Raw genomic sequence first — 25694 nt, forward strand, 5'->3', positions numbered from 1 at the left:
AACTAGTCAAAGAAAACTGCACATCCATTTGTCTTTGATTCTATAAATAAAGACTAAACACTAAAACTTTAGAGACTGTGCTGGTTGTTAATAATTATGAGTGACTTTGTCTCAAAATTTTTTCTGCACTTTTCAAATTTCTACACAAACATAAACTACTCTTAAGTTTATATCATAATAATTAATTATGTTAATGCTCATTTTACCATAACTTAAGTGGAATTTTTTATTGTATTCATGTTCTAAAAGAAAGGGAAAGATCAGAATCTATTGATAAGTTCATTGCCATGGCCAAGAGACAATATACATCTAGTTGAATCTTCATATCTGATCTACATTTTCATCCCTAGAGGAGAACTATTGTTTTTAATGATGGCCATTCTTAACAATGAAGTAAAGCAACTAATACAGTTTGAAATGCTTTTCAATAATATAACATGAAACAAAAAGTATTTTCTTTAATTGATTTCTCTTTTACCAGAAAAATAACTTGGTACAGAGTTTTCAATACAACCTCAAATTCAATAGAATGATTTAAATACAGAGACCAGAAAACACATGCGTGGAGAAGGTAATATGTTTTTTATTTAACACTGACAACTGAATTCACCAGAATATTCTATTTCCTGACTCTTCCACTTAACTGAATTTTATTGCTTTGATGTTCACAGTCTCTGAGTAAAATGAATTAACGACTGAAGCAGCAGCCTTTCAAAGATCGTTCCAAAATATGCTTCATGAGAGAAATAAAAATGCCTGTTAAAAGCATCATGTCTTTTAATATGCTAAACTTACTTTCCCTAATGGAGATCTTAAAAGGGTGTCATTAGAAAATAAAAATAGGACATAAAGCTCTAAGTTGGTGTTATATGAAAACTTTGATGTAATATAGCTAGTTTTCAACTATGAAGCCTTTGTATAGAAAGATGAAGTTAATAACTCACCACCAGTAAGGCGAGTATTTTAATTTGTTTTTCTAGAAGTCGTAATTTATCAACTAATTAAAGTGGGGTGGAGTTCACTACCTTTTTCAAAACATCTACCGTGTACCAGGCACAGAATAGATGTTTTCATTAGACTCATAACTTCAGAGAGCAAGTATAATCTTTGTTCAAACAGGCAATGAAACAGGCTGAGTGGCTAGGTAACCTGTCAAAGATCATCCAAGTATTTAATTATGGAGTCCAGATTTGAACCCTGGTCTACACTCATTCCAAATTTTGGGAAAGTGCATAGTTTCCTCATCTTCTTGAGTTGGGTGTTCACACTGTAGCTTCATTGAAGTCTCTGACGTAATTGTCTGCCTCATCAAATACAGATTCAGAGGACCTCTAAAAATACATTATAAAACTCAAAATGAATTATTTTTAATATTCTCCTCCAATGATAAAATTAATCAATAATGGCCTAATTTTCAACTCATGGAAACAACCTTCATTTTCATTAGGGTTATTAAAGAAGTAATTTAAAAAAAGAAAACAGTTTCTGCGGCCTGCCTAGACAGAGGCACATGGCTTTATAACCTGAAAGGGAAAGCTTATCTATTTAATATAACACCTTTCTGATTAAAGATTAAAACCATACTCTGAAAAAACTGAGGTCAGGGAGTTCCCCGACTTCTTTACATTTAATAAGTTCACTCCTCTTAGTGAGTGGAGGTTTTTTTACACTAAATTGTTAAATCTACTTTTAAGACCAGTTCTTAAAAAAAAATCAACACTGAAAACAGCAGCTTTCTCTTCATCCTACAGGCCAGGAGCTGGCATTACAGACTCAAGGTGGACCCAGATATTGGTGCCCAGGGCACATCTGCCACACATGCTTACAGCAGCCTCCTGCGTCAGCAGAGGGATGATGGCCAGCGGCACACACTTAAGCATGACCTAATGAAGCCTTCCAGCTCACATCATCTGAGTTTCTCAGTGCCCTGGCACACCTAGAGAAAACGGGAGTTGTGCTAAATTGGAAAGAAAACTGAATTTAGAGTGGGCAGATTTTCATTCAAATTCCTTCTCTCATATACCACCTTTGTCATTCTGAACACAAAACCTTTCTGAACCTCACTCTTCTATTCCAGAATGTAAGTATTAGGGCCTGTTTCCATGTATGGTACAAAATAGGTACTCAGTGAATTTCAGCTGAATTTAAAGCAAGAAAAGGGCAGAATCTTGGCAGGACTCTCAAGGCATGAACGACGAATAAATGCAAGAAATGCAACATTCAGAAGGGAGCAACCTGGAGTGAAGAAACTGGTCATGGTGAGAAGTTCCTGACGGTCAGTGGAAACCACCCAAGAGGAAACAAGGAAATAGAGCAGCAGGAAGAGGCCTAAACTGAAATGAGATTCTCTGGGGCACACCAGACAATCCAGCAGGCCAGGGAGATGACCCATTTTGCTTGATGACTAGAAGAGAATGCTGATGTCACTGATTTTGCTACCGAATGAGTCACAAGGGTGGATAAAATGAGAAAATATGTGAGGGAGTGGAAAAATGTAAGTAATTACATGGATGTTGTAGAACTTAATTAAAAAATTCCTTGCTCTGAATGTTTTGTTAACTCTGAGTATGTACAGGGACTGATACATCCCCCCATGAAAGCCCCACGGCCTTATACTTCTCAAGGACTGAGCTGCCTCTGAATTCTACTGCTGTAAACCCCAGGCAGGGAGTGAAATACCGTGTAGCAGCTAATACCTGCTTCAGGGTATCAAATCTCTAAAGGATACCAAGAGAGTGTGTTTAATTTTACAGTCAATCTTGGACTGTGAATTTTCCATAGGGCCAAGGTACTGGTACCAGTCTGCCATGAAACTCAATCTTGGATTGCTCCCCAAGTTGTGCTGACAATCTTAGGAAAGAAAGCTGTCTGCAGGACTGGTCCTCCGAGTCTAGCTCTAGACCACTGGGTATAAGCTAGGACATCCTTGTCAAAGTGGCATGCATATGGATGCTGCTTACCAAGGCATTTGTTGCCAGGCACCAGGTGGTAGAGTGTGAAGCCCATTCAACCTGGTGGGGATGACTGGGGAAGGAAGAGAGGACGGAAGAAAATCCATGCCAATAACGTTCTAGGCCTTTAACATATTTACTCTTTACAGCGACACTGTAAGATACAACTTTTTAAAAATCAGGCTCAGAAAGATACAACAATTTGTTTAAGGACGTAAAACTAAAATTTGACAAACTTATGAGTCAGTCTGACTTCAAAGCCAACTGTGATATATTGAACAGAGACAAAAAGTTCAACAGCAAACGTAAGTAAAACAGCATCTTGTTTATTAAGAGAAGTTGTGAAAACACAGGTGAGTACCAGAAAGGTGAAAAAATGAGCCACAAAGAGCTAAACTAAAAAGAAAACCTCCCTTAAAACTTAATTACTTGAAAACTCTATCATAGTATCGTTTATTCTTATTATACATAATTCTATCAAGTGTGGTTACTGGGCTTTCAAGTCCACAGCAAAATTAGATGAAGCAACTTTTTTTTTTTTTTTTTTTTTTTTTTTGCAGTATGCGGGCCTCACTGTTGTGGCCTCTCCCGTTGCGGAGCACAGGCTCCGGACGCGCAGGCTCAGCGGCCATGGCTCACGGGCCCAGCCGCTCCGCGGCATGTGGGATCTTCCCGGACCAGGGCACGAACCTGTGTCCCCTGCATCTGCAGGTGGACTCTCAACCACTGCGCCACCAGGGAAGCCCTAGATGAAGCAACTTTTAAGGCGAGGGAGACAGAATGACTACCATAAGAAGCTGATAACAGTGAAGAATACTATACAATACAAGAATACAATTGTTACTCGGAGAACGAATTGCAAAGATACACTGATTGAAGGCTATTTAAAGTATGGGCAACTGCTCTACATATGATGACAACCACACATTATGAAACATGATTTCCTTTATTTTTAGTCATTTCAGCAAGGTGATCTTTAAAAATACATAACTAAACAATTTACCATATCTATAATACTCTTGTAGACCAGGCTTCCTGACTTTTTAGTTGTTCAGGAAATATGGTTTCTTTCCTTCTTACATTCTGAGAATGCTAAAAGAAACACAATATTACAGGACAAAATAACATACTGACCTTAAGACATCAAGAGGGCCTTCTATTGTGAAGCCTCCTCCAATTCTCACCCTGCCTCTCGCACTGCAATTTTCTCCCTCTTCTTTATTTTACTCATTCTTTACTTTATTTGTTATTTCACTTGTTCTCATATGGCACATACCCTTCCTTACTTAAAGGACTCCTTGGGGGTAAAGACCATTTGGGGGTAAGATTATTTCATTTGTAACTTCAGAGTATCTAGCACAGTGCCTTCTACATAAGGTAAACTCAGCAAATATTACTTAAACTAATGAAATTTATGTTCAGTACACTCAATTTTAGAATACAGGGATGCCTGGAGAAACAACTTCCATACGAAATGGTTGAAAAGGTAACCTATGTGTTCATTTATCACAAAATGATCTACTACATTTCAGGCATTGTTCTAAGCCCAAGGATTAAAATAGTGGACATGAAATACCCGTTTTCTGAATTCAAGGTCTCATACTCTCATAGAGGAAGACAGACAAACAAGATACAATTCACAAGGAGATACAATATGGGATTTCAGATAGTCATCAGTGCAAATAAGATAATAATATAGGATAATGGGACAGACAGTACTTAGGTGAATGAACTACCATCATTTTTCAACTTATTCCCTTATATCAAGGAAGAGACGCAGCTATGACTTCTAAAGATTGTTCAGAGGTAAAAAATATGAAAGATGTAGGCTTCTCAAAAGTAACCAGTGAAATTCCCATGGGCTGCTGTAGTAGCCAGCCTTCCACATGGTTCCCTATGATCCCCACACCGCCTGGTACTCATGTTCTTGTGCACTCCCCTCCTACACTGTACCAGGGTTGGTCTGCGTGACTGATAGCATCCAGTGCAAGTGGATTCAATTATAAAAGCCTGGCTTCTGTGTTGGGCTCTTCCTCTGTTAGATCCCTCACTCTGCGGGGCATGCCACGTCATGAGGACACTCAGGCAATCTATGGAGGGGCGTTCTGTAGTGGAAGACAGAGGTATCTGACCAACAGTGAGAAACTGAAGCCCGCCAGCGACAACGTGAATGAGTTTGGAAGTGGATCCTCCCCCAGCCCATTCTGAGTCGACTGTAGCCCAGCCAACAGCTTGAGTACAGCCTCATGAGAGACCCTGAGCCAGAACTGTCCAGCCAAGCTGCTCCTAGATTCATGACCCTCAGGAAACTACGTGAAACAGTTAATGGTTACATATGTTTGTTACTTGAAAGTGCTAAGTTCGGGGGTAATTTGTTACACAGCAATAGACAGCTAACACTGCTGCCTTTGTAGGAGTTGGCATCTGAGCTGAGGCCTGAATAAAAGGGAGTCAGTCAATGATGAAGAGATCTTAGGGAAGAAGATTCCAGGTAGAGAGAATAGCAGGTTTAAAGACTCTGAGAAGGCTGTGAGCTTGGGGTGTCACTGCAACAGCTAAAAGGCCCATGTGGTTGGAAACTTGTTGGTGAAGCACAACCAAGTGGTAAGAGAAAAGTGAAATTTTCCTTAAAGAGAGATAGGAAATAACATTACCTACCCTATATTTTACAATGAATAATCTTTATAGACTACTGAGCTACTATGTGGGAGGTAAGGGTGGAAGCAAGAAAACCAAGCAGAAGCTTACTGCAACTAGCCCAGTCAAGAGATGACAGGTAATCAGACTAGGATGTTAGAAATAGAAATATCACAGATTGGTAAGATTCAGGAAATGTATTTTCAAAGCGGAGTCAACACAACTATGTAAAAAGCATCCACGTAGTCTACACCATGCCAATAGGTTTTTGAGTCACCTGGATAACACCAGAACAGACCTAGAAAGAGGGGAAATTAGATATGATTGAATGAGACACAACTCAAAATTCAAGACATAATTCTTGGTGTGATGGTTAAAAATTGTAATTTCTTGCAGTTAAAATGCTGTGGGGCCTGGTAAGACTCTTCCCTTTACAAAATAATTAAGCAGTCAGTAGAAATGTTCTCTTTGGCATCTGGTCCAACTGGTGCCAACCAGAGTGCTTAAAAAAAAAAAAGTAAGCAATCAACTAGTAGAGTTTAAAAAAAATTAAGTAATAAAACAGAGATAAGGAAAACCAAAAATAAAGTCAGATTTTCTTTCCACATCAACATATTTCCAAAGGGACAAAGTTAAAGACAGGAAGTATTTCTTTAAGTTAAAGAACAAATACATGGTAACTGGCCAATTATTCACTGGTTTCATAGAGTATTAGAGTTTTACTTACTGGGGCTTAACAAGAATCTACATGTTCCCACTCTGAAAATTTTCTGAGCAGGCACTGTTCACAAAAAGTACAGAAGTAATTTGTCGAAAAAACCTGCCTTTCTTACTGCTTCTTCCATTGTATGCACAAAAAGCATGTCAGGACGACTCACAGGAAATATTTATTTCCAAATCAAGGCCATATTTTTGTACCTGGGGACCAGCCTTCGGCTTCCCTTTTTTGGTAAAAAAAAAAAGTTCTGATATTCTCAAGCCGAGACATGAAGAATCAAGCTTTAAAAAGTAAAAATATAAACAAATTATTATTAGGATTATCTTACTACAGAAGACCAATTCTTAACTTACTAGTCATACACACACATATATACTACATATATATACATCTCACATTAAATGGAGGAATTAATAAATATGCAACTTGAAAAATAAGGGTGTTTTAAAGAAATGCTTAAAATTAGATAAATCTTTAAAAAGACAGAAATACTGACAAAAAGACAGGGCACCCATCTCTCTAAATTTTCCATATTTTTTCCCCAAGACCTTGGGTATAAAAATATATAGCTGCTATAGTAGGCACTAGAACCTTCAAGTAAATACTAATGGCATAATTTTTAAAATTTATTTATTTTTGGTGCCTTGGGTCTTCGTTGCTGCACGCGGGCTTTCTCTAGTTGTGGCGAGCAGGGGGTTACTCTTCATTGCGCTGGCTTCTCTTGTTGCGGAGCCCGGGCTCCAGGCACACGGGCTTCAGTAGTTGCAGTGCGTGGGCTCAGTATTTGTGGCTCGTGGGCTCTAGAGTGCAGGCTCAGCAGTTGTGGCGCATGTTGCTCCAGCAGTTGCTCCACGGCATGTGGGATCTTTCTGGAGCAGGGCTCGAACCTGTGTCCCCTGCACTGGCAGGTGGATTCTTAACCACTGCGCCACCAGGGAAGCCCTGGAATAATTTTTTCATTTAATTTTTTTAAAGAAAAGAATCCCAGTGACTATATAATGGATATTTTTAAAAAGCCAAGCATTACTTGCGTATTCATGAGAAGTCTACAAAAAAATTTAAATGTCCAAGCCTATCCATGGGTCCATGTTCTATATTGTTCTAGTTTTTTCTTAACCCACATAAATCAATGTATTAAATTAAATCCTGTATTGATCACATCTGCTTTTGCTGCTAAAATCAGCATATTAAATGTTGAAATACTTCAGTGGAGAAGTTCTACTTATTCTATGTCACTGAAAGAGCAGTCATAAAAATCTGATAGAAAAGCCTTCAGCTTTAAAGGATACTTCAATTACATTCTATCTCTTAGTGGCAGCCCCTGTAAAATTATTATATCCCCCAAGAAAGCCTGTGGACAGCAGGTGCTTCAGAAAAAGTTTGCTGATTAAAAGAAAATATATACTCGTTGCCTTCTGTTTATAACTTATGCTACATGCCTTTTCATTATGAACTCATTCCTTTTGCCAAGAAAACTCAAATATGACTAAAATTATGTTAACCTTTTTAAAAGTCTACGTCAAAAAAAAAAAAAGTCTACGTCAAATCACTGTAAAATAATTCTTCAAATGAAGGAAGCTTTCTTCTTTTATCTCACACTGTACCAACTTTGAAATTGACTATGGTACATAGGGTCATCACTCCTAATTTTTCACCCCTCACTACTGTAATTATATACTCACACCCTGCCACACAGGCAGTAGTGCCTAGCTGTGCGCAGAGTGTTCTTCCACGCCCCAATCCATCAATGTTGGCATTGACCACGTGTCTTATCTGGTCAATGGGATAATAGAAATGACAGTGAGCCAGTTCCAAGCTTGTCTACGCCTAGATCCAGACAAATCAGTCCCAGGCAAGCCCAGTCCACAATGGTCAAATCACAAACAAACTACAGACCTGTGACCATGAATCTGCTTGTTCTTTTAAGGAACTGAGATTTTGAAATTGTTACAAAACAAAAATATATCAATGCTCAGTATCTTTATATGGCTACTCATGTAACAGTAGTTGCATCAAACCACACCTCCTTGGATTACCTATCCTAATAATAGTAATTTTCTTTGACTATCTTCTATTCCAGAAAACAGAATCAGAAATCTTTTTAATAAAGGAATTTTTAAAGAAAAAGTTGTCATGGAAAGACATTCTATGAAGTCTAATTTTCAGAAATAAATTACGATATGCCAAATAAACTATATTTTAACAAACTCAAGTTATAATTTTGTAACCTCAGATGTGTCTACAATTTACCAAGCAGTACTCTAAGTGAACTGAAAGTAACCCATCTCCCTAACTATCTGAAATACTCCAGAACCGCTCATCTGGTTTTTTGAGCAGTTCCTGAATAGCTTCCCTTCAAAACTTCACAGGTGTGAACTAAGTAGCGTTAGGAGGAGGAACCAGTATAAATTAGTAAAAATCTTCAATTAAAGAAGAGTTTAGTAAGTACAGTTTTGTTAATTTTGAATACTAATACTTTTAGGGTCTGCCTGAATCATAAGATAGGAATCATCTGTTAATTCTGTGGCTAGAAGGATGTCTTTCCTTTTTATGCTAAGTGATTTAGAAATCTATTCTTTTAAAAAGTAGGGTAGATTTTTGTTTACACAAATATTTTTTTGATTTTTTTCTGTCATAATTTGTATGAAGACAAACTGTAGCCTAACACAATTCAATTAAGACAAGTTATAAAAGCAATGAAATTTTCATGAATCACTTCCAAGAACGTTACTGCCTTTTTAGCCACTTATATATAATAAGGCAAAACTAATATACAGTGTGAAAACTGTATATTAATAATTTGCTGAGCATGAGTCACTACAAATAATTCTTATTTTCATTATTGTGCACTAAAGCTAGCATCGCAGAATATAAAAACAAGATTCTTAAGGCTAGTTCAACCACCCACCAGATACTTGAGTTAACTCTGTAACATTGCTCCCAGATGCTCAGTTATCCTCTGGACCCTTCCAGTGAGAGGCAGTGTTCCCAAATCAGGGGGACTGTGAACCTGTTTCAGTAAGTCAGCAAAAGGCGGTAATCAGGCCTATTGTAATTTCCACTTTTTAAATAAAATAATTACTTTAAAAATGACCCTTTTACACAACACAAATGGGAAAAGAATGTATCAAAAGAGCACGAATGATGGTAAATAGAGAACAGACAAGTCAGCTCACATCTGGACGGACCCTTGGGCAGCTTATCCTTATCCTTGGCGGAGCAATGACACCAATACTTGCATTTTGAATGTTAGGTTTTAGTTGTTTTTATTTTTGCTCATATTTTTACATTTGTACTGATAATGGTCCAGTGCATACAGACAGGATGCATAAGGATACTAAATTAGCACTCACTAGTAGAAGGGAAATAATAAAATAACAATTTTGCAAATGCACTCAAAATAGTCCTTAAGTTGCATTATCTTACTCAAAATAGTCATCAAGCACATCAAGAAGTCGCTAGCCCTTAAAAAAAACAACAAGTCAAAAGGAACTAGAGCATTCATAGCAGCAGATCTATCACTCAAATGCTTATCAATAGTAGAATGGATAAATTGTGATAGACATATAAGATGGCACACTAAAAGAAGTGAACAATCTATAACTACATGTAGTAGCTTGGATGAATCTCACAAACAATGTTAAGAAAAAGAAGTCAGGGGACCTCCCTGGTGGTGCAGTGGTTAAGACTGCACGCTCCCAATGCAGGGGGCCCAGGTTCGATCCTTGGTCAGGGAACTAGATCCCACATGCATGCCGCAACTAAGAGTATGCATGCCACAACTAAGGAGCCCACATGCTGCAACTAAGGAGCCCACGAGCCACAACTAAGGAGCCCGCCTACCGCAACTAAGACCCGGCACAACCAAATAAATAAATAAAATAAATAAATATTTTAAAAAAAGAGAAAAAGTCAGAAACAAGATTATATATTGTTTGATTTCATTTATGTAAAGTAAAAAAACAGGCAAAATCAATTCACAGCAATTATCCTTAGCGGGTGGGGGACAGTTAGTGACTGAAAGGAGCTCAAGGAAACTTCCGGGGTGCTGGTATTGTTATGTGTTTTGATCAGGTTGCTGATCATACAAAGGTGTTTGTGAAAATTCATCAAACTGCCTTGCTTATCATTTGTACACTTTTATGTATGTATGTCACAATTCATAATAACTAAAATGTAAAAAAAGAAAGTAAATGTTAGACTTGATTGGGCTATTCACATGCCCAGTGTTTTATTTGTGAAGTGTTTGATTTCTTTCTTCTCATGTCAAATATAGGGACTCAATATATTAAGTCTAAATGTAATTTTGTCTAGTTTTAGAGCTACAATATGTAACTAATTTTAGACTACATTTTAATATACATCTGTGTCGAAAATCAAATACACTGTTATTCTGAATGTGTTGAAAATTGTTTTCTTAGACAAATAATTCAGAGACAACTAAATGGTCAGTGTCACTTAAAATAAGAAAAATAATTTTAGTCTTTATATATCATGAATATATTATCTTTAAAATTACCTTTATTATATGATCATTGATAATACACAAAGCTAAATTTTCATTTACATAAAATCATTTCTATATCATGTGTCATGCAAAAATAAGGAAAAATAAACTCCTTTAGGGGTTTATGAGATTGTCTGGTATAATGAAAAGGTTTTGAGAATTAGAAGGAAAGTTGGGCAAGAGTGTAGTAATAGAGAAAAAGAATGGTTAGAACCGTGGATATCTGCTGACAAATCCCAGACTTTCCACCAACAAGCTGTGTGAGCTCTGTCAGGTCAACACTGTCCAACAGAAATACACCATGAACCACGCTTGTAATTGTTAGATTTCTAGCAGCCACATTTTAAAAGGTAGGAAGTATATGTGCACTGCAATACGCCGATAAGATCTAATGCGACCCAAGACTTCATCGAAATGTAGTGCCACCAAGGCAATAAAGCTGTGTTTAACAGAAAAATATTTCACAATGCTTTGGCTAAAAATGTTAAGTTTAAATTAGTTAAAATATGAAATTCCAGGGCTTCCCTGGTGGCGCAGTGGTTGAGAGTCCGCCTGCCGATGCAGGGGACACGGGTTCGTGCCCCGGTCCGGGAGGATCGCGGTTGGGCCCGTGAGCCATGGCCGCTGAACCTGCGCATCCGGAGCCTGTGCTCCGCAACGGGAGAGGCCACAACAGTGAGAGGCCCGCGTACCGCAAAAAGAAAAAAAAAAAAAAAAAAAAAAAAAAAAAAAAAAAAAAAAAAAAAAAAATGAAATTCCATTCCTCAGTCACACACTAACTGCACTTTAAGTGCTTCTGCCACACAGGACCAGTGGCTACCACACTGGACAGCACAGTTGTCAAGTCATTCGACCTCTCTGAGGTTCGCTTTCTTCATTGATAAACTAAAGGAGGTATTCGAGAGGAAGAATTCCCAGCGGAAATGTCTGCTAACCGAAGCCCACATGCCCCACTCAAAACACAAGCCACGCAGGAATGCAGCGCAGTGTCGAGGGATCCTATGACTTTTCAGACAAAGTTGGAAATCCGGATGCTCACATAAAATATCTTTCTTTTTCCATGTAGACAACTACCGTGAAATTTTTCCAAGCACTGTGTGGGCCAAACCAAAACATATCCATATGCTGCTCTTTGCAACCTGGGTTCTACAAAGCTTCTTTCCTGTTTTTCCAATCTGTGATTTATTTAGGAGTGATTTGGCTTCTACATCTGGAAACTAAAAAACACAGCTGGAGAATCAGTTGAGTGGTGAGCTTCAAAGCCCCCCTGTGAAGTCAAGGTGAAGCTACAGAGCCTGTGGTGAAAGTTAGCAGGATGCCGGTGTGGGCCTGTGCCATGTCTACACCCCAGGTTGCAGAGGCGTCTGAGAAAGAATCATCTGAAGGTTAGGGACAGCCCAAGCCCCTAATTTTGGATCAAGGACAATGTGCCGGAGAGAGGTGGAAAGGGCAGTGAAGCCAAGTTCACCACACTGACTATCACTCTTATTACCCTGGGATCCAATCCAGTGGAGCCTGCCTCCATCCTTCAGGGCATGAGACGCAGAGGGACACGGTGAACATGCTGGTGACAGTAGAAAGCTGCAGAGGTGAAGCAGCAAGTGGTAGCGCGAGCAGCCAGCAGCACCTTCCGAGGACACGGAGATGGGAAGTGGTGGGGGATGGCAGTGGACCCCAAGGAGGCCAGTTCTCAAGTCCAGCTGCGTCACCATCTGGGAATATTCTTAACTCTGAGGAGGCAAAGTAAAAAACTCTGTTTTGGAATAGGTGCTGTCAAAACCTCCTTTTAGTTCCAGGGTGAGGGAGCCTTGGAAACTGAGAATTAGTAAGAGTCCTGAGTTAGGATTCAAGCAATTTGAGCATTAATCCCAAGTGTGTCACTGTCTTGCTGTGTGACTTCTGTTTCCCCAAATTCAAAATGGTAATAATATTGCATATTGCTTTACTCAACATCACAGGTTTTCAGGACCAAATGATATCATGAATACAAAGCAATTTGAAAAGCATAAATGTCTCATGTGATAGCAAGGCATTTTTATTTATTATTTACTAAGCAATTACTAGTGGATTCTAGGAATGCAATTTATTAGATGTCATTTAAATCTCTAATCAGGATTCTTACATTTGAGGGAGGTGGAGTGGGTTTGGGCTTTAGAGGAATAGCAGTCAGCACTGATGACTCCACTACAAACCTGGCCACTTTCTAGAGGGTTCATGGTGTGGAACCAGGGGAAGTCAAATTCCAAGATGGACTTTAAAAAACCTCAGAAGGGGGAATTTGCCCAAAAGCAGGGGTTCTTAACCTTTTTCAGGTCACTGATGCTTTGAGGATCTGATAAAAGCTATAGCGTCTGTCTTGGAAAAAGGCACTTATACAAAATTGACATAAATTTTCAGAAAATTCATAGACCCCACAGATCCCAAATTGAAAATGCCACCCTCAGGAAAGAGAGGGTCACAAACAAGACACACGACGTGGTCTTAGACTGAGCTGTTGCCAGGTAGGAGGCAGTTTTGAGAAAAGCTGGAGGCCTGAAATAAAAGCAAAGCAGTCTTTCTTTAAAGGCTCGGTCTCTGCTCAAAGTATTGCTACCGTGGGACCCTCAGATGAACACTTCTCGGGGGCTAAAAAAGGGGTCTCACATGTGTTCACAAATACCATCATTCTAGCTAACTGGGTTAGAAGCTACTGCTTCCTTGGGCAGTTTCAACAGAAAAGAGCATCTGCTAGCTTAATCCATATGAACCCTGACCAACCCAGGGAGCAAAAGGTAAATGAGACAAAGACAATATGCAGCCTGTTAAGTGTCCCTAAGAACCACACTGCACATGTTGGAACTATACTGTAGAACACGTAGGGAATTTTCCCATTTTGGTTTTTGGGACAGATAACAGAGACCACATGTCCCAAGGGACTTACAATCACTGAGAGTATCACCAAGAGAAGTCCCCAGCAACCTAGCCTAACAGAGAGGATCACGGCAGCGATCTGGCACCCACATAGACAGCAGGAGAGCAGGAAGAGAATCACTGATTTCCTAGAAATTCAACAGCAACTTCTCACTGACAAGAACAGAACTCTCCCTGATTTGTGAATCAAGTACAGCCTCAAACATTTTGACAAAATATTCTCTACCCACTTCCCGATCTAATCTCTTACAGATATATGTTTAGGAAAGTACAATGGAAGTCAAATGGAAAACAGAAATATTCATCTCATGTATCTCTAATTATTAAAGTATGTTTGGAAGAGTGAGGCCATACTGTGAATTTGAAATTACAATTGTTCATAAAACATTTAATGACTTTTTCATAATTGTTCATATGCTCTATTTTTTATTTTATCGACATCACAAAAGAATAACTCATGTATTGCAATATTTAAAACCTGACTTTCAAAATAGGGATGAATGAACAAGTTGAAATTACTAGTCATGCAATGAATGCTCTTTCTTTAAATCAAAGAAATTTATCTAAGACCAGTTGAACTCCATTAAAAATTGTATCTTCTGATTATCAAATAATGAGGTCTTCACCAAGGACTGCAGGCTATATGAAGTCATAAGGAACGTTCAGAAGCAAATGAAAATACTATATGAACAAACACACTGCACTGCATTCCTATCTACTTGCCAAAGAAATACAGTCATTTGTAGGAGCAGGAAATTTTCACAAGTTGTCGATGGATTTTGAAACTCCCCAAGGACAGGATGGCTTCCACTTTGGGATTTCCCCTAACAGCCTCCTAGTTAGGTTTATACTTCAGAGAGATACCTTGAAATCTCTTCTAATTTTAATTCTTCCAGGTCAGATGGTTTAAACAGCAGGTAATTTCCCTCTGTAGTTCCATGACTTCAAATGCCACTTCTCACTAATATATGTCAAATTAAATGGTAAATCACATTTTAATATATAGTAGAACATTTTTACCAAAGTATTATGTTGGCTATTCCAAGAATATAATTTAGAAAGGTGCCTGGCACATAGCAAGTGCTCGAAAAATGCCAACAATGACAATGTCGTTCTCACCTTGTGGGAGGCAGCTACTAAGATGGCCCCAGGTGATCCTTACTTTCTGTTATTCTTGCCCTTGAGCACAGGCTGGACTTGGTGATTAGATTCTAATGAACAGAATATGGCAGAAAGTGATGAGTTATCACCTTCAAGATTAGGTTATTAAAATACTTTCACTTTCATCTTGGGTTCATACACACTCTCTCTCTAGCTTTCTCTTGGATCTCTTGCCCTGAGGGAAGCCAGCTATTATGTTTTAAGTTCCAGGTTGGAATCATGGGCCTTCAGAAAGGCCTGGATGAGTGAGATTGGAAGTGGATCTTCTGAGGCCTGCCAACAACCACATCAGCGAATTCTGAAGCAGATCCTTCAGTCCCGGTCAAATTTTGAGATGACTACAACCCTGATCAGCAGTTTGACTGCAACATCGTGAGACAGAGATCTTCAGAGAATCACCCAGCTAAGTCGATTCCTTTCCAGCAAAAACTGTGAGATAATATTTGTCATTCTAAGCCGATTCAGTTTGGGGGTAATTTGCTATGCAACAGGATAACTAATCCAGATTTTAGAAGTGGGGTGCTGCCATGACAAAAACCTAAAAGGTGGTAGAGGCTTTGGAACCATGTAGTGGGCCTAAGAAGAGTGCCAGTGACAGTGTAAAGTGCCTTGGACACATTGTTCACAGAATTTTGGACTTTGAAGAGATTTCTATTAAGGGCATGAATGAAGGTGAGGAAAATCTTATTGGAAACTAGAAATTGCACGTGGCAAAAGGTTTAACAATACGACACTTATGTGTAGTTACGTGACCTGCAGACCCATGCATTTATATGAGACGTTTACAAAGTGCCAAATGAACTGGGTGATTTAGTTAAGGAGCTTTCCCAGCAAAGTACTGAAGATGCTACCTGGTTCCTTCTTGCTGTTTATAGCAAACTATGAGAATATAAATCGGGGGAGGGACTACCAAACAAAAAAGGAGGCAGGACCTGAAGGTTTTGAAAATCCTCAGTCTCTCTAGACAGCAAACAATGCTAAAGTTAAGAAACAGTTTCCAAGCAAAGATCATTTCTAGGGAACTGTCTGAGAAAACATGGTCTAAAATGAGATCAACGGTGCAGCTTCTGAAATCTTTTGGTAAGCCCTGGGAAACGCGGCACCTCAGAGTACTATTCAATCAGACCACAGGATCTCCTACAACTTTAAGGGTGTGACTCACAGATACTCTCAACAGGCCTTTGGTAAGTTAAAGGGCATTGTCTCTCCCTTGCCTCTGCAGAAACTCAAGGTAGAGAAGGAATCATCTCCCAGATGGGTGTGGTTTTTTGTCTAACAGAGTAAACCTCAACAAGTTTCACAGGAGACCCACAAAAATTTTGAGAGGATTTTACCAGCAGATACACTGCCAGTTTGGACTGGAAGGAATGGAGATGGTCCTAAATGAAAAAAGGCCATAGATCCCCAAAATTCTACAGGCAGGAAGCAGACAGAAAACTCAGCTGCCAACACATGCTACCTTTCATGAAAAAAGGAAGGATGACTCAGTAGTCCATAGGGTAGAATCAAGAACCATGGAGAATTATTCCCAGGCCTGGACCTAGTTAAGGAACATTTGTCTAACTGGATTTCAGAATTTTCATGGACCAGCAACTCCTACCCACCTTGCACTTTCCGCTATTTTGAATAAGAATATGTAGGTATCGTACGCCGGCCCCACTGTTGTATGTTGCTTATATGTTGAGGTTTAGTTTCACAGATCTACCAATGAAGAGGAACTATACTTGAGAAGTTGTACCTGAGGAACTATATCCAAGGAGCCATACCCACACCCGGATAAAACTTAGATGACTTCTGGATTTTGAGCTGATACTCACCTATCTAGTAAAGAGGATATATTTTTCATCTTCTAATAAAAGTGATGTTTGACATCAGTACTATTTAACGTGTTTTACAGAATCAAACCTTTAAAAAGGATATAAAGTCCTTTAAAAAATTATCTCTAAATGTTTGTTAATAGGTTGAGAGATTATTGCAGTAGGAAGCATAGAGTTACAATATTAAATCTCACTAACGTAAAACTTGATAAACTGTTCTACACTAACCAAACTAATCAAGCAATTTATCAGCTGCCCAATTTTAATTTACATTTAGAATACTTATTTTATAGTATCATAGCTATTGTCTAGAGCATACAAGCAACGTCAAAGTTCTCTTACATACCTTGATTTGTAGCATTTTTTTTTTACAAAAATTCCACTTAAAGAAGGGCTTTAAATGAGAGGTGAAATGGGAAATAGAATGTTTGACTCTCCTAAAATGATTATATATTTTTCTTAAGTTCACTTACTCTCAAAGGAAAGGACATGGTGTCATTCAAATGTTCTAAAATGCCTCATCCTTCAGAATGACAGCACATCTTTCACTTTTCTATTCACTACGTATCATATTGTGACATTTTATGTGTGAAAAATAGCTAAAGCAATATTTTTTTAAATGTCATACTATTATAACGAGCAATTTATTTCATGCCCATGTCCCTCCAGGCCATGAGCCTATTTAGTGAGCCTTATTAGCGTGGGGCAATGTCTGGCATGTCCTCTGGAAAAGCACCCACAGGCCAATAAAAACAAAGAACACAAGTGTGCCATTCAGAAATACATAGCATTGTTTAAAAATAGCAACACCCATGCTGCTCAGACCAAGAGGAGGGTGCTGCCAGTCTGCAGACGCAGCTGAGCGCAGGGAGGAGTGCTCCGCTGTTCTGGAAATCAGCGTATGTAGGCTCTGGGCTTAGCTTGAGACATATGCTAAGTGATTCATCCTCTTCAGGATTGTTTTCTTAACTGTAAAATTCAGTGTCTGTATCACCAAGTGATGCGTTCTTGAACGTCAGACATGCAGGTACTCATAACATGAGTTCTTATTTTATACATGCAAAACCTGCATAGGTACAATGGGTGGCCAAATGTTCACTTTTTACCCTAACATAAACTTCTAAAAAGGAAACTTTACACTACTACTTTGTAAATGAAAAATCTGACTTAACGTGCCATTAATGGGTAGTAACCGTAAAATTTAAATACAATAAAACAACAAAACAATTATTAAAGTCTAGCTGTCAGGCTGTTGGCTGCCTGAAGTCGGCTCTCTGAAAACAAATGAGCAACTATATCTAGGAGGGAGGCTGTAGTATCAAACCGAGAGTTTCTCCTTGACTTGCCAAGAAAACACTGAAAGGGAATTCAAAAGGGCAGAAGTTCCTCATGTGATCTGATGTTATTTTATGCAGCATCTGCAGATCACCTAAAATCAACTCCAGTGTCAACTAAAATCACCTTTTTCAACAGCACCAAATGTCCTACACTCTGGAAATGCTGCATCAAATAATCACACCTGTTACTTCTGATTCTAAATTTTATCTTGAATCCTCACATGACCCACCTAACCCACTTTCTCAAAACCTTTAATACTGTCACAGAGACACTAAAATAATTTTGAGGGCAATGGAGTACTGTGGAAAGAACACAGGCTAGGAAATCACATTGGGGTTCCAAGTGCGGAGTCATTAGATTCGACCTTGACACTGGCAACTTAATTTACCCCTCTGAGCCGCAGACTACTCCTTCACACCAAAGTGCTCAGTCAGGGTTAAGTGAGAAAATGCATGTAAGTGCTTAAGCCCAGCACCTGAATGTGGCAGACACTCAATAAATGGTATGTATTTAACATAATTTAATTCTTTCAAGGAAATTTTCAAATTTCTATCAAAATAAATTTGTTTCAAATAAGAGTGGCTCGAAAGAAAAAATACAGTTGGCCATTTTTATTTTACAGTAAAGTTATACATATTTCACTTCCAAACAAAGCTACAAAACCCATAAACCACTGACTGACAAAAGTAGCAAAAACATTTTGTCCTCAGTGATAAAATAAGAACACTTATTTGTCAAAATGAAAAACAGCAACTCTTAGCTGCTACCATGCAAAGCGTTCTCAAGTCCTTTCTTACCAAAAGAGGGTCAATATAGTAGAAAAGACAGAGTGAGAGTGTCTTTAATCAAGTAAAAGTTTCAGCCAAGGTGGGCATATGGCTCTGAAAAGAGTCACAATTAGACCACAGATAATGACTCTATTACCTACTAGATGTAATACACGGTGGGCAAAATAAAAAGTAGCCCAGTATTAATCCTGCAACAGCAGTCCTGGTTACCTAGTAAATGTCATAGTGATGCGCTCTGGGATTTGTGCTAGTCACATTAGATGTATTATTTCTAGTGCATGCAAGTGTGCAAAATATCCCCAGCGAACTAGGAAGAAAGCGAAGTTCAGAGGGGTTACCTGCCTGCTCAAGGTCACTCCATTGGTAAACACCAGAGTTGCATTCTAACAGTATCTGATGCCAAACCCACTCCCCCTTCGCTAGTCCGTTTCTTTCTTTTTAGGACACGCAGATGTGGGCAAGAATCATCCCCAATGCTTTGAAATGTCATAAACTGATGTTAGTCCCCTTCTCTCTCTCTCACGTCTTCTAGTTTCTCTCAAATCATTTGCATTTTGGTCCTCCCGGCTTCAGTCGTCATTCTCAAACTCCAATTCACTCATTCCTTAAGTCTCTAAAACCTGGTCTCCTGTCCCAGCTCTTGGTAAGGCAGGAGGGAATTTTAAAAGGTCAAGGTAAGTTTTCCAATCTACTTGGATGTAGTGAACTGTATAACATGCCTGTCTTCTACCTCAGACTTAAACAAAAGGCTCACAGATACTGAGCAATTCTCTTCCCTGGTGAACCAATATTGGCGAGTTCCAATTTACAGGGACGACTAAGGCAGGTACAGTGTGTGGAGTCACACATATTCGTGCATGTCACATATATTTAACAGAATGTTTAACTGAGTCATATTTTCAAAAGTTATCTAGAAGCTTTTATCTTTTATTCAGAAAATAAATCTTAAGGCAGGGTTTTACATAAAGAGTTTTTATGTCTGTTCCATTTTTAAAATAGAACAGAACTAAACAAAAACAGCTTGATAAATTTCACCTTTTAACTGCTCGATGTATGTACTTCAGTGAAAATGTCCATTTAATAGACAACATCTAATTGATGTTTGTGTGTCCTAACTTTGCACTTGAAAACGAGTATCCCCACTACGCATTGCCTATACCCGTGGGGCTAAATTACTGAGGTCTGTGAACCACTCTGTTGTACATGAAGTTCCCCAGTATTCCAAAATGCAAGTATCACCCTTCTAAGCACTGTACACCCGCTAACACTACTGATCCTATGACAAACTATTATAAACACCATTATCCTGATTATTACATATGATGAAAGCAAATCACAGAGATGTTAAGTAACCCAAGATCACCCAGCTGGTTAAAAAAAATATACATATATATATATAGCAAGACATCAAATCCAAGAGCTCTGACTCCTCAGCCCACATCCACTACATTTCACTGCTCACCATATAGAAGCACATTCATTGGCAGAGAGCCAATGAATATATAGGTATAGACCTATATATTTATTGATCACCTACTACAGTATATGCCAAGCACTTAGCACTGGAGATGAAAGAATTTTTTAAAAGCCTGGTCCTGAGCTGAAGGAGAACTTTTTATTTTTTTTTAAAAGCAAATTCAGGGTAGGTTGAAAACAAAGAAGAAACCAGATACAATATGTTTTCATGCTCAGGCAAATGGGCCATTCTATGTCTCAAGGGAACATAATGCAAAGGACAACTAACTTGAATAACCATGTCACCCTTAGAAGCACCAAACGTGTTTGTTTTAAATAACTGTAATACACTTATCTGGAATAGGAGCATAGAAGACATCATATGAACCTTTTCTTTTTTTCTTTTTTTTGCAGTACGCGGGCCTCTCACTGTTGTGGCCCCTCCCATTGCAGAGCACAGGCTCCGGACATGCAGGCTCAGCGGCCATGGCTCACGGGCCCAGCCGCTCTGTGGCACGTGGGATCTTCCTGGACCAGGGCATGAACCCGTGTCCCCTGCATTGGCAGGCGGACTCTCAACCACTGCACCACCAGGGAAGCCCTATGAACCTTTTCTTGATGGTTTCTGGTCATCACTGGGAAGACCAAGAGCACTGCAATAATGTAATACAATGTTTTAAGAATGAGGGACTGTGGGAGGGAGGGAGACGCAAGAGGGAAGAGATATGGGAACATATGTATATGTATAACTGATTCACTTTATTATAAAGCAGAAACTAACACACCATTGTAAAGCAATTATACCCCAATAAAGATGTTAAAAAAAAAAGAATGAGGGACTGTTTGCCCCCCCCAAAATTTAAATAGTTACATCCCTCTCCCAGATCTTATTGCACAAGGTTACTGCCTACCTCTGGCAATCATACCCTCTCCTAATCTGACATGATATAAAGAGAGTTAATTAGTAACCAGACTTGAATTCTAAATTTAAATTGTCAGGGAGGGTCCCTTATCCAGAGTAAAGTACTTGGATTTATTCCAGTCTGCCTATTTTCTTTGATGTTCATTTAGGTACAACAAAAAAGGAGCTAATTATAAAAACAAATTCTGCCAATTTCAAAATTTTACCCATGGCAACCCTGGGAAGAGAAAATGATCAACTATCTCAAACAGGGACTGCTATGATAACAACAGCTAATGTTGAATAAGCAGTACCTACTATGTGCTAGGTATGTGCTAGGAGCTTCACAGGTATTAATTATTTTATCCTCACAATATTTTATAAAATAGGTCACTCTAATCTCCATTATATAAATAAGAAAAATGAGGCCCAAGATCATGCAAAAAGTTGCAGGGCTAGAATTTGAATCACATGCTTGGGGTAAAAGAAAAAAGCCTCAAATGTCCTTGCAGCCAAGCCAGCGAAGTAAATGTGCGAATCAGCTCAGTCTTAAGATTACAGAGCTGTGGTTCTCGACCTCAGCTGCACATTGCATTCACCTGGGGAGATTGCCAGGTGGGTTCCACCCCACAGATTGGGACTTAATTGGACTGGGAGTTGCCCCCAGGTAATTCTAATGGGCAGTCAAAGCTGAGAACCACTGTTTATAGACACAGAAAATGGAGCATGGCCCCAAAAGCATTTTTGCTTTTTTTGTTTTGTTTTGTTTTTGGCTGCTTGGCGAGGAACATGGGATCTTAGTTTCCTGACCAGGGATCTAACCCGCACCCCCTGCAGTGGAAGCTCCAAGACTTAACCACTGGATTGCCAGGGAAGTCCCAAAAGCAGTTTTTTTAAAAAAAATTTTAAGTTAACTAAACACTGCGCTGGTCAAAGGTTGTTACTACTGCTTCTGCCACCAGAGGTAACCTCTGCCCCACTCCTCAATATAATTAAGGAACACTATGGATGGAAGATAGAGAGGCTGGCAGACACAGACATTTGTTTTTAGTGGATGGAGCATTGCCAAAGTCTGGAACTTTCCCCATGTAACCCCTGCCATTTCCTATTTATGGAACTGTTCTACTCCAAAATACACTTGGAGTTAGACATAACCTACTTTCAGAATAATGTCTGGTGACAACCCATTATTAAACTGAAGATGACCTAAATACATTCATTTAACAAATGTATACCTTCAGATTACATGGCCAAATTACTTAACGTTTTTCAAGAGGCATTTTTTAAAAAAAGAAGGCCACTCATAATTAACTCTGATTTTAATCCAAGCCAGGTCAAGAGATCTCACATAACGAAACAAGTCTTAAGAATGGAGAGTTTAATGTCCCCAAAACAAATCTATATGTGTACACAGCACCGCTGAGTAAAATGTCATTTGTCATTGGAAAAGGGAAGCAAAAGCTGCGTACCATCAGAAAATCTTCATTAAATGGCCTGCAGATGTGAAATCCAAAATAAATGCTACAGAACAGAATTGTGAAAAAATAAGAATTGTAAAAAAAAAAAGAAAAAGAAGAAGAAGAAACTGTAGCCTGCTTGGGAAATCATTCTTCACACATAATCATATTGCAACTGTGCAGCACCACAATTCAAGAGCAAATGGCAAAACACTAAATTAAGAAATGGACTGTAAGGCCACTTGTTCCAACTAGCTACAACATTTCTTTTCACCTCCTGCAGCAAAGCAAATGTTGTGTATTTTAATGGTCTTGTATTACCACTTACCACCCCTCTCCCCCACTACCAACACCAAAAGAAGGCAAATAAAAGGGGGAAAAAAACTGAGATGGATTTTCTAAATGGAATACTGCAAATAAAGGCCATGACTCAGAAATCAGGGCCTCCTCAGTCAATGAGTTCCAGCACTGGGAGTTTAGGCAAATGTGCTACTTGGGCAAAATAGTTCATTGTTGTTACTTGGTTTTTTTCAAAAAGCAGACTAGGAAGTGAAGTCTGAGAAAGCAGACAAAAGTGATTGGAACTAGTTTTCTCATCACAGTTAAAATTTGTTTGTTGACTGAATAAATATATACATTGACCCCCTCCTGAGTGTCAGGCACTGTGCAGTGCTGAGGATGTATTGGTGAATGTGACAGCACCTGCTCTCATGAGTCTCCTGAACTAAGAGAACAAGGCACCAACCTTGCATAATCCACCATATACACCCTTCCAGTCACGTGTGTGAAAATCCAGTCCTGCCACTGTACTACTGGATGGCAAGTTTTTCCCTTGGTCTAACTGCCGCTGGTGTCTTCTAAGTAAACAAGTAAATAAATAAATAGCCATATTTTGCATACCAACATTAACTCATGGGTAAATTTCAACAAGTTTTAAAGAAAAACATTTTTAAAGTAAGACTGAATCAAAACAGATTTTCCTTTTGAACAAAGCCCAGCTCACGTATTTTCATTGCCTGTGGCTATACAGCTTCAGTAAGCTAAAAATACTTCCTTTGTTTCTAAGTTGGGAAAAGCAAGTAAGACCAAGAATCAGAAAACATTCAAAATAGCTAAAGCAACGAAAAGGTATCTGTTTTATATTTGTATAAATATACAATGACAGAAACTATCCATGCAGCTTGTATCTTCCTAGAAATATGAAATAAGCTATATTTGCATGATCAGCAAGGACTGTCAACATTTCACTACTCAGAGCCCTTTACTATTATTACTTTTTTTGGTGGGGAGAGGACTGCATAAGTGTTGAAAACTAACCACAAGTATAAGAAAAAGCTTTCAAAAAATATGTAAAGGACGACTCTGCTCTTAACAAGGCCACATGGTTCTTACTTTGCAGTCATGCATCGTTTATGTTCCTGAAATTTACGTTAAATGGGATTCTAAAATAGAAGGATAGGAGCTTTCCTTCTTTCTGCAGGTATTGATCACGTTGTGTTTGCTGTGTGTCTGGCAAAGTGAAAAACCAGGTTTCTCCTCTTGCACCTCTCCGGGACAAACTGAAAGTTACTCAGTTTAATAAAGTTTTTTTTTTTCTTTTTCCAAAAACATACCTGCAGTATGGTGAACAGTAGCGTGGACTTTTCCAACACATCCAACATCTCTAAAGTCACACTACTGAGTTAACAGAGATAAGCAACTAGCAGGTCTAGGCTCCATTCGACTGGGCCATTAGTTTGGACCACCAGGTCATGGCTTAATTTCCCTTGAAGAAACAGAAGTTTGAGAAATCTCGGCCGAACTCCCCATTTCTTAGGCTATTGACAACGTCAACTGGAAAGCAAATGCCTAGAAACCAGGAAACCATGCCCCTCCGGATCGGCTGGCAGGAGCGGAGGCAGGGATCCTGGTTTGTCTGCCCAGGTTGCAGCCGGGCCTTTGACAAGGGCTGGGGTAAAAGACTCAGTGTGTACCCGCCCATCCATCGCCCAGCGGAACCTGGGCTGGCGCTGCCAATTTCAAATGTAACCACCGGAGGAAGCGGGAGGATACGGATGTGTCATCTCTGACACTCCGGGGTCCGGTGGGGCTTGCCTCTGATGTCCCTGAAGGTCAGAGGTGGTGCCCGCGGTGCCAACAGCTCATCAAAACCACTTTTCCAGTCGGGGCGGGAGGCGCGGGGCAAAGTTGGCCACCGGCCGCGCGCGTCCCGTTAACCGTACCTTGTAACTGGGCGGAAAGGGACTCCTGGTGCTGCTGGTACTTGAGTGCCACCGCTTCGGCTTTCCGCAGCTGTGTCTGCAGCTCGTAGTAGAGCATCGCGCCATAGAGAAAGCCGAACACCACGGTCAGCAGCAGCAGCGTCTGGAAGATCCGCTTCTGCTTTCGGGAGCACATCCCGTTTCCCATAGTCCCGTCGGGACCCCGCGCCGCGGCCGTCCTCGCCGCCGCCGTCCCTTCCTCCCCTCGGCCCGGGCGGGCGCCTCAGCAGCGGCCGCCGCAGGAGGTGGCCGGACGCAGCATGAGGAGGAGACGCGAGACACAAAAGCTGGGCCGGAGGGTAAGTGGCGCCCGCTCAGCCTCCGCGCGCCGCGGGGCGTGCAGCCATCGACGCCGCCGGGGCAGCCACCGCCGCCAAACTTTGGCGAGGCTGACTCTCCTTGAGTGCCTGGGCCCGGGAGGGGGCCCTCCGCATACTTCTGAGCGGGCTGTCCTCGCGCCGGTCCGCAGATGCCGCCTGCCTTGTTCCCTCCTCCCCACTTTTTGGCCCGGCTGCCCCCGGCGGCGCTCGGAGTCCCGCCCCTGCCGCTCCCCGCCCCCTCGCGGCAGCTCTCACTGCGCGACTTTGTTGCCACCAAAAGGAGGGGGTGCGCGCCCAACAAAGGGAGCCGGGCTCCAGGCGGCGCCTCAGCGCGCGGCCCGCGGGGATGACTAGTTGGGTGGGGGCCGGCTGCCCCGGCCGGGTTTGGGGGACGGCGGGCCGGTGTCACTGACCGGGCTGCGGAGCCTCGGCCGCCGCCGCCTCCCACTTAACTTACGTGTCACCCACGGCCC

At 40.2% G+C, this 25694-nt stretch overlaps 1 protein-coding gene across 4 annotated transcripts in view; it reads right to left on the reverse strand.

Moving 5' to 3' along the window:
- GOLIM4 (golgi integral membrane protein 4) overlaps nt 1-25406 on the reverse strand; it is a 77548-nt gene extending 52142 nt beyond the window's left edge. For 2 of the 4 annotated variants that reach the window (XM_024741886.1, XM_024741888.1), the window contains exon 1: nt 24863-25406. In XM_024741886.1, the coding sequence (XP_024597654.1) occupies nt 24863-25049 (187 nt within the window). In that variant the 5' untranslated portion in view covers nt 25050-25406. The remainder of the gene's footprint in view (nt 1-24862) is intronic. The other 2 variants (XM_024741887.1, XM_024741885.1) reach the window with 1 other exon arrangement.
- Nucleotides 25407-25694: the final 288 nt, after the last annotated feature.

Source organism: Neophocaena asiaeorientalis, unplaced genomic scaffold (genome assembly GCF_003031525.2).
Source record: "Neophocaena asiaeorientalis asiaeorientalis breed wild unplaced genomic scaffold, Neophocaena_asiaeorientalis_V1.1 scaffold211, whole genome shotgun sequence".
Taxonomy (NCBI): Eukaryota; Metazoa; Chordata; class Mammalia; order Artiodactyla; family Phocoenidae; genus Neophocaena; species Neophocaena asiaeorientalis.